The sequence below is a fragment of the Salvia hispanica genome, chromosome 2 (genome assembly GCF_023119035.1).
Source record: "Salvia hispanica cultivar TCC Black 2014 chromosome 2, UniMelb_Shisp_WGS_1.0, whole genome shotgun sequence".
Lineage (NCBI taxonomy): Eukaryota > Viridiplantae > Streptophyta > Magnoliopsida > Lamiales > Lamiaceae > Salvia > Salvia hispanica.
This window is the reverse complement of record NC_062966.1, coordinates 25,140,491-25,151,100: the sequence shown is the minus strand read 5'-3', so window position 1 is coordinate 25,151,100 and position 10,610 is coordinate 25,140,491. Positions and strand designations below refer to the sequence as shown.

General features: G+C 41.1%; 1 protein-coding gene across 1 annotated transcript; it reads right to left on the bottom strand.

Annotated features, from left to right (window-relative positions):
• Positions 1 to 5,835: 5,835 nt before the first annotated feature.
• Positions 5,836 to 6,228, bottom strand: LOC125206571. Its single transcript, XM_048105816.1, has one exon. It carries the CDS (start codon positions 6,226 to 6,228, stop codon positions 5,836 to 5,838), a length of 393 nt encoding a protein of 130 aa, XP_047961773.1.
• Positions 6,229 to 10,610: the final 4,382 nt, after the last annotated feature.

Below are 10,610 nucleotides of genomic sequence, written 5' to 3'. Positions count from 1 at the left end.
ATTTATTTCCCGCGCTTAAGATAGAAACATCCACTAATTAATTATTGTCTGCTATGGACTTAATTAATTAATATCTCATTTATTCCAAGAGAGGACTCAGCAAGAAAATCTTATTTATTATTCATAGAGTAATTAAACTCTAACTAGCTAGGTTCCGAATAATAAAACCTTATTTCAAGCTTCTCTTGAGGATGTTATCAAACGAGACTCACCTCGCGCACGATTCAACATAATAGCAATCCTAGCACCGCTAGATACTAATCACCACTACCCAATATACCAGGCTTATTGGGTTACGAAAAACCCGCACCATTTGGTAAGTCAAAGTAGTGCATAATCAATACCGTATGCTCAATGCTAACGTACATTGATTGAGAAATAATTTACGAGACCTCGTCTTTTAGTAGATAGCATAAAGACTGTCTCGCTGTTAGATCCATTCAGTGCTATACCACACCAACGTCATCTTATTTTAGTAAGGCTTAGAAATAATCGGACTGACATTGCAACCTTTCACGATAGGTAGTCTAAGCCTATCTAGGTTGTGAAATTATTCTTTTTCTTTGTTTAGAACTGACCGTGTTACCTTAAAGTGAACGACGCCCACAACCGGTCTACTAAAACAAAGACTTAGACTTTGTTAAATTACTTATACATTTAAATATGCAATAAACATCCATTAAATGTAAAACATAACAACATTATGACAAAAATAATCTGTTTATTCATTTGGAAAATAAAATAAGAGTTTTAACAGTATTCAATCACTCGAAAGGTGATTTCTAGTATACAAACTCTAACAATCTCCCACTTATACTCAAAACAGCTTTCGAGTATACAAAAAAAATGTGCACTACGTCTAATTCTCCCACTTATACTGAAAGCGAGTTGAGGTCTCGAGCGAGTCGAACTCCCATTCCTTCTACATGGCGTTCGAACGGTTTGACCGCCAAGGCCTTAGTGAAGGGATCTGCCAGGTTGTTCTCTGACGTAATCTTGACCACTTGTATGTCTCCTCTCTGCACTATATCCCTCGATGATATGATGCTTCCTCTCAATGTGTTTGCTCGCTTTGTGAGCTCTTGGTTCTTTCGAATTAGCCACAGCACCAGAATTGTCACAATAAATGGTGATGCTCTTGGGCAGATTCGTAACCACACCTAAGTCCATAAGGAAGTTCTTGAGCCATACAGCCTCCTTTGCAACCTCCGAAGCGGCCACATATTCGGCTTCCATGGTAGAGTCTGCAATGTCTTTCTGCTTTACACTCTTCCAAATTACGGCTCCACCTCCTAAGGTAAACACATAACCAGAAGTAGATTTCCTCGTGTCTTGATCAGCTTGAAAGTCTGAATCAGTATATCCCAAAGGACATAGCTCGCCTGCTTTGTAAACTAGAACATAGTCCTTAGTCCGTTTAAGGTACTTGAGTATGTTCTTTACTGCAGTCCAATGTCCTTGGCCCGGATTTGACTGATATCTTGCTACCATGCCAACAACAAAGCAAATATCAGGCCTTGTACAAAGCATAGCATACATGAGACTACCAACCGCCGAAGCGTATGGTATCCTTCTCATCTCTGCTATCTCAGATGCTGTCTTAGGACACATCTCTTGAGATAAATGGATGCCATGTCTAAAAGGTAAGAAACCTTTCTTGGCATCTTGCATGCTAAAACGACTAAGTACAGTGTCGATGTAGGGTTCTTGGGATAAGCACAACATCCTTTTCTCACGATCCCTAAGGACCTTGATACCTAGAATGTGTCCCGCGTCTCCCATATCCTTCATCTCGAACTGGTTTGACAACCAAGTTCGTACTGATGACAACATCTTTTTATTGTTTCCAATTAGAAGAATGTCATCTACATATAAAACTAAGAACACCACATTCCCTTTTTCTACCTTCTTGTACACGCAGCTCTCGTTAGGGCATTTTTCGAATCCAAACTTATTAACAGTTTGATCGAAGCACTAATTCCATGATCTAGATACTTGCTTGAGGCCATAAATGGCCTTCTTAAGCTTCCAAACCATGTGCTCTTTGCCCTTGACGGCATAACCCTCGGGTTGTTCCATGTAGATGGTCTCCTCAAGACTATCGTTCAAGAACGCAGTCTTAACGTCCATCTGCCATACATCCCACCGGGGAGAAGGTCTCGTCGTAATCGACACCTTCCTTTTGGGTATACCCCTTAGCCACTAGTCTTGCCTTAAAGACTTTAACTCGTCCATCGGATCCACGTTTACGTTTGTATATCCACTTGCTCCCAATGGCAGTACAGCCTTCGGGTAGGACGGACAAATCATAGACGTCTTTGTCTATCATAGATTGTAGTTCCGAATCCATTGCTTTCACCCATTCGCAATGATCGATATCCGCCTGCGCCTCTGCAAAATTCCAGGGATCTGGTACACTTGCTGTCCGAGGAGTGATCCATAGATTCTCCCAAACCAATGTACCTTACGGGCTCATGAGAGACCATCCCACTGCGGCGCGGCACTACAATGTTAGGTGTAGAAGTTGAAGGTTCGGGAATTGGTTGTACTATAGCTACTTGTTCTTGGTTAATGGAACTTGTGACTGAAGTGAGCTCTTCAAGAGCTACCTCACTGTTGGGTTTATAATTCATAACAAAGTCTTCCTCTAAGAATGTCGTGTGAGTACTCACAATGACTTTCTTGTCTCGGAGACTATAGAATACATAAGATTTCGAACCTTTGGAGTACCCTATAAACAAACATACCTTTGTCCTTGAGCCCAGCTTAGTTGGATCCTTTTCCAAAACATGAGCTGGACACCCCCATATCTTGAGATGTTCTAGATTGGGCTTACGCCCAGTCCACAACTCATATGGAGTAGCAGGAACAGATTTTGAAGGTAAATTGTCTAAAATATGACTCGCGGAAAGCAAGGCATGTCCCCAAAACGAAATAGGCAGTCGTGCATAACTCATCATCGATCGGACCATGTTTAACAATGTCCTATTCCTTCTTTCAGCTACGCCATTCTTTGCTGGGGTGTGCCCGCCGCAGTCGTTTGGGATTCAATTCCCTCTACTAATAAGTAGTCCAAAAACTCGGCACTGAGGTACTCGCCTCCGCGATCAGATCGCAGGCTCTTGATACGTTTTCCATGATGCGTCTCAGCATAAGCCTTAAACTCCTTGAACTTGTCAAAAGCTTCAGACTTAAAACGCATCAAATAAACATATCCAACTTTCGAGTAATCATCAATAAAAGTGATGAAATAGCAAAAGCCGCCTCTTGCCTCGATTGACATTGGTCCACACACATCAGTATGAACGAGTTCTAGTACTTCCTTGGCCCTATTACCTTTCACCCTAAAAGGTCTCTTAGTCATCTTGCCTTCCAAACAGGATTCGCACGTGGAAAATGATTCAGTATCTAGCCCTTTAAGAAGGTCTTGATCCACGAGAGTTTGAATCCTCTTTTGGTTGGCATGACCAAGTCTAAGGTGCCATAAGTACATTTCGTTCATTGAACTTGAAGGTTCTTTTCTTTTCTTTGAAATTTTCGATGCATTATTGAGTTCTAATTTGCGATCATTATATTGTGTAGATGTCATTGTGTACAGATTGTTTTCCATGATACTGATAAGGCTCGTTTCATGCATCGGTTTAGGGTTAAAATTCTGTGCATTTGGGGCGTTAATGTGCGTTATTGAGTTCAGGTGCGTAGTAAATCTGTCGGACCCAGGAGTTGTTGTTAGCTGACCTGGCAGATGCAAAGAGATGAAATTGAAGCAAAAATCAGAAGTCATCGTTCGGACCTGGGAGAATCAAAAGTCGACGACAGGAGCAGAATGGAGCGAGAGCAAATTATTTTAAGGAGTCTTACTCAAGGGCAGGAGCGTAAAACCACCAGAGGGGATACCCTAGGGATCAGGGCCTCACATATATAAAGAGCTCAACCTTGAAGAAGAAGGGAAATCCGGTCCACAGCCACTTCTATGCTCTCCTAGCTCTAGTTCTAGTTCCATACTTGGAAATTTTCATCTTCGACTGCTGCGCACTTGGATATGGAGGATTCTGGCCACCGTGGTTCTCATCGTCATCGTTGTTATTTTGCTGTGTAACACCGCCTTGTGGAGGCGAAGAAACAATTTTATTTGCTTTCATTTAGTACCTTGTTGGTTTTAAGTTTCGCAACTCTAGCTTCTTGCTTTGATCTACTGGATTCAGACCTATTTCTAGTATTATGGAAGTTTATGTTTGCTTTTGGTTGAATGTCCCTGAGTTTATGTTCATCTCTTGTTTTTAGCTTTCGTTCTTGTTTGTTGTTGGAAGTTCGGAGCTGAGATCTGTTTTTGTTGTTGGAGGTTGAGAATTTGCATATGAAGATGTCTGGATTTGTTGAATCGTGGTGTTTTGAAATTGAAGTTTCGCATATTTGGTGCTTGATGTTTACGTTATGCATGGTTATGTCTATTTACTTTCTGTTTCTGCATCCTTTGGGTCCAGTAGCGTAGATCTGTTAGTTCAGGCTCAAAATTTCTCGTTCTAAATCTCGTTTTAAGTTAGATTTAAGGTTGTTCTGTTTTCATGGTGTTTTAAACTCTGGTTTCTCTGCTATTCCCGTTTGATTCCTGAAGAAGATGAAGTTGTTGGTAGTTAGAGCCAGATCTGCTTTATGTCAGTACTTTTCTGCATGTACTTTGCTTTTTCTGCATATCTGCTAGACCTGTCAGTACGATCCACTTTGTCTCTTTTACTTTTCTGCATGCTTTTCCAGACCATGGTTGTTTAAGGAATCTTGTCTTGCTTTTTGCTTTATGAGTGTTTGTCCAAATTAGGAAAGTCTTTCTAGTTAAGTTTACTCCATCTGTTTTAGAACTTTAAAATATCTCACTCTCTCTGAATCATGTATGTTCCGTACGCTCTCGTTTCTTAGACCGAGTAGGTAGAGTAAAGTTTCGCTTATCTCTCAGACCCAGTAGTTTTAAGTTCTCGACCCACAAAAATTGCGTGGCAGCAGCCAACCCTTTCACTTCCAAAACATCCTCAAATGCAGTTCCGTAACATCTCGCTTCCTCGTGGGATCGATCCTTTACTTCCCTGTGCTAAGTTGTAGTATAGTGGGTTGAGGTTTTTGAAGGGACAGAGTGCACCCAACGACCCCTTTCTGATAGTTTCATGGTCTTCTAGCCTTAGAGGTCTAGTCGAATCCTCTGGACCTGTTAGATCGAGTGATTTCTCACATAGCAATAACTTGCACTGCACTCTTTGGACCTGTCCAGATACCACGACAGATATAAGAACCATCTTTCTTAATAACACAACTGTCATTAAAAGAAATCGAATATCCATCAAAAACCAATTTAGAAACTGAAATTAAATTTCTTCTAAAAGAAGGTATCAACAAAACATTCTTCATAATCAAAAATCTATCACTACTAAAACGCAAATAAACGTCTCCCACTGCAACGGCCACCACTTTAGTAGCGTCGCCCAGCTGGACTTCGATCTCTCCATCATATAGCCGTCTTGTCACCTGCATTAAGTCAGGATCAAAACAAATATGATCAGTAGCTCCAGTGTCAATAACCCAAGTATGAGATGAAGTCGAAGCCAAACATGACTCAACAACTAGAGCTTGGTGCATACCTGTAACCTTGCTCTTTTTAGGGCAATCTGGCTTCCAAAGCCCCTTCTCTCCACACTTGAAACAATTTCCGGTTTGCTTCTTTCCCGACCTCTTCTTCCTCTTTCCCTTAGCTTCCTTAGGTGCGACCTGGTTTGTCACTTTCTTCTTTCCTGCGCTAGGCCTAGGGCCAGAGGAATGATGTGACGAACTGACCATCGCAGCCTTAGCTTAGTTCATGAGATCCTTTGCCGACTGAAGTTCAGTCAACAACTCTGCCAAGGTGTAATTCCTTTTGTTCATCTCAAAATTGAGCTTGAACTGCTGGAAGCTAGGGGGCAGACTTTGAAGGATGATAGTAACTTGGGACTCGGCATCAATGACGCCTCCCAAAAACTCAATTTGATTGAGATAGCTCATCATCTCGAGGACATGGTCCCTCACAGATGAGCCTTCCTTCATAGTCTTGCACATGATACTCCGAAAAGCTTGAGACTTAGCCATTCGATTCTGAGTACCAAAGAGATTCGTGAGATTTTGCATAATCTCGGTGGCAGTCGCCATGGCAGCATGCTGATGTCTAAGCACTGTTGACATGAAGGCCAACATATAACACTTAGCCATCTCATTCGCCTTATGCCACCGTTTATGCGCATCTCGCACTGCCTGCGCGGCGTTAGCCGCCGGCACTGGGGGCCGTGGAGTAGTGAGCACAAACTTGTACTCTTCAGCCGTGAGAACGATGTCCAAATTTTGTTTCCATTCTATGTAATTTTGGCCCTCGAGTTTGTTTTCTTTAAGAATTGCAGAAAGAGGATTGAGTGACATGTTGACGATTTAGGTTGCACTGCAAAACATAATATTTACTATTTGTCATAAACTTATGTGAAGAAATTGAGTAGATTAAACCATAAAACTTTTCAAATTCTCACAACTGTAAAATTAAAATTTTGTACCCTCAAGCAGAGGTCAATACGCATTAAAATTTTAACATTTTTACTGGTCACAACACCGAAGAATAGTCCAGAGACCGTAGCACGGCATGGCCGCCAAATGTGGCCTAAGCACGACCATCAGATTTAGCATTATAGAATCTCGTTTCTACAACACACTCTCATAACAATGCTCATGCGTTGATAACAAGACCAAGCTATCTCGTAAATTCTGTTTGAACTTCTGAAACTTGTAATTTCTTAGGATTATTGTCCCCACAGCATGGGTGGCGATAATATTGGAAACTACTTTCTAGTCCATACTATTTACAATTGAGAATTCCACCTATATGAACTCGCTATTTCTTAGGATTATTGTCCCCACAGCATGGGGGCGATAATATTAGAAATTAGCTTCATAAGTTGTGGACCAATCGATGGAGACCATGTACAAACTTAGTTCGTAATTATCGCTTAGATATATAAGTTATGGTTTTTCATTAATTATCCTTGCCTTAGTGCAGATTTAAATTCTGTTGGTATTTAATTAACTGGATAATTAAATCTTTTATAATCTTTTAAATATCTTATTAAAGGATGATATATTAATTACTAAAGTTTAATCCATATTCATGTCTTCTATAAGATTTATCTAAAATAATTAATTATTTATATCTTTTACGGACATGAATAAATAAACTTAAATTAATTCCTTATTAAGATTGGGAAGAGAATATATTTTATTATTTAAAGAAATATTACATATCTATCCTAATTAGGATTCTAGATATATATAATATAATTAGGAAACTATTAAATTATTCTTGTCCACATCATCTAGGATTAGAAGATATCCCTAGATATGGTCAATAATCTAAATATTCCTAAAATCTAGGGAAATCATCCCAAAATATTTTATTTCCTTTAAATTTAGGAATCAAATAATCATTAAAAAAAATAATATTTCATCGATATCTCGTGATCGAGGTTCGCACGATCATCGGGGACGAAGATTCGCCGGAGTTCGACCGCCGGACCGGCGAATTCGCCGTCCAGCCATCTCCGGCAGCCCGCGCTAGGCGGCTGCTTCCTTTCTCCCACTGCGGCGCGAAGGCGCCGCTTTCTCCCTTCCGTCGACGTCGCTCAGCGCGCGGCTGACGCCCGCAGCTCCGGCGACTCGCTTCCTCCGACGGCGATCCTGCCCAAACCAGCGAACGGCTAGCGGTTCGGCCTCGCTTAGGGCTGAGGTTCGACTAGGGTTAGGTTTAGGGTTTAGGCTAGGGTTAGATTTCCGGTTTGGAGAAACCGCCGCTGCTCTCGGACGAGCAGCGGCCTCCAACAACCACCGCCATCGTCGTTCGCCGCCTCTTCCGAGTAGAAGGTGTTGCGGTCTTGCCGGCGGCACGGACGAGCCCACGCTCATATTCGCGTCGCCGGATGATCGCGCCCTAACTCCCTCTCGATTGGAGATTGGTGCTTGGAGATCGCCGGATCTGGTGGTCTCGCCGGCGGCGCAGACGAGGCCACTCTCGCCCGTGCGTCGCCGGTCGATCACCCTCCGTACTCCCACTGGCACGACAACCCTAGGTTGAATCGCATGTCGCGCGATCGTCCCGGCGCTAGCGCCGACGAATCGCACGTCTCATGCGTTCCAATAATTTGAGTTGTTTGTTTCGATAGTTCTAGAGATCATCATAAAAAAATAACAACTAAAAACAAGAACATTCTTCGAAAACAATAACGCATGCATACATGAATTTCGCGAAATTTAAATCCAAATAATCAGAGCCAAAGACTGGCTCTGATACCAATTGAAGGGGTTAGCAGCGGAAGCGCACTCATAAATCAATTACATAATAATTCAGATCTATTTAGCGGATTATTTAGACAAATTCTATTCGCGTAATTATCACATGTATCATGCTCATAACTCAAATAATAACATGCTTTAAATTAATTGAAACCTAAAACATGTTGTTCTAAGGTTTATCCATTATACCTTGATGATTCTCCAAAGAATCGAAGATAGCTAGCGCCTTCTCCTCGTGAAGATCTTTAGTACAAAACCACGGATCTTCCGACCCGGTTCCCAGGATTTGTGAAACGATATCGGGGTGGGGTGATCTCACCAGACGCACTAGGACTTACATAGAGAAGAAAGAAATCCTTTCCCTCGAAGAAGAAGAATTCGACCACTCCTAGGAATAGGGGGGCCGAAAATTTGAGAATAAAATTAAGTGTATTTTCTGTCTCCTTTATTCTCCTATTTATAATAAGTCACATATTGGGCCCAGACAGGGATCTATGGAAGGCTTTGGATATGAGCTCATCCAATTAGATTTTTACTAATTAAATTAAACCCAATTTAATATAAGATTAAGATACTGCACTCCCCATCCAAATCCGAAATTATAAGTAATTCGGGTTTCCATTTCTTTATATTTATTTCCCGCGCTTAAGATAGAAACATCCATTAATTAATTATTGTCTGCTATGGACTTAATTAATTAATATCTTATTTATTCCAAGAGAGGACTCAGCAAGAAAATCTTATTTATTATTCATAGAGTAATTAAACTCCAACTAGTTAGGTTCCGAATAATAAAACCTTATTTCAAGCTTCTCTTGAGGATGTTATCAATCGAGACTCACCTCGCGCACGATTCAACATAATAGCAATCCTAGAACCGCTAGATACTAATCACCACTACCCAATATACCAGGTGATACGATCATGGAAGCCGTGCGTCAAGGATTTCAGCTACAGCTGGATTCAACCAAAAACCGTCCTATCGAGATGATATCCGAAAGCTATGAAACTGCCACCATTGTCTTCGTCTTGGAAACGGCTTCGCGTGGGTATCTTGCACATCCCAATCGGAGTCCGAATGAGGGAGTTATGGCGGTTTTACGGAAGTCGCGCAGAGAAGGCCGGGAGCTTCGGGAAAAACGCCCGGCCGGGCGTTTTTTACTGTGCCCGGGGACAGGGAAAACGCCCGGGCCGGGCATTTTGGCATGTGAAAAATGCCCGACCGGGCGATTATGCCGTTTTTAGATTTTGTGGGCCAACTTTCTATTTTTGGACCCATAGTATAAATACCTCTTGATGTCATTTCTTTTCCTTAGATTTTGATGAAATTAGATGCTTGAGAGCTTTGTTTCCTCTTGGAGAGGGTTTCTATCCAATTCCTAGATTTAGGTTGCTTGAATCCATCAATTGCTAGTTCAAGCATGGGATTTCCATCAATTGCTAGTTCAAGCATGGATCAAGTAGAGGTATGCTTTGAGGTTTGTGGTTCCCTTGAAGATCTAGCCATGGATGCATGTTAGTTATGTTGTAAGTGTCTTAGCTTGCTTCATCAATGACTATGTATCTCAATTTCCACCCTATCCAATGTTATTTCCTTCTTTGTTTATCTTAGTTTCCTTATTTCTTGTTGGGTTGCCATTATTGATACAATAGAAAATCTACTTCACAAAAATATTAGATCAATCACCTACAAATTGGGTAAATCCTTGGGAAATGGATCACAAAATACATGGATCCACATCATTTGGTATCTAGAGCCTAGTACCCACTAGGTGTTTGATCTATTGTTGCTTTGGGTTGGGTTATTTTTCCTTTTGTCCTTTGTTTTTGCTCTGTTTTGTTGGGATGATCGGATTGATCAATTGTGCTTAGATTAAGCTGAAATTTGGTGTGTATGATCTATGTTATGTGACCTACGTACCTGCAAAATTTCATCAAAAAATTCCTTCGTTTGCCTAGTTAACCGTGGAGATTAACATCATTGCCCTGTTTTGGCATAGTTGGGGAAAACCATACAAAACATATCCAATCATCAAATCTGACTATATATGGCCATTTTTCCCTTGATCTAGACTTGTTTGGGAATCTATCCACCAAAATTCATCCAAATTGGGCGTGGGAATCAATACCAAAAAAAATCATAAAGATCAGCCAAATTTCAGCAAAAGTGTCACCCCTTGTTTTGTTTTTCTTTGACTTGCATCTTGCTAATATGTGTTTATGGCTTTGTCTTCTTGATTTTGTTGACCAAGGAGTATACCTTG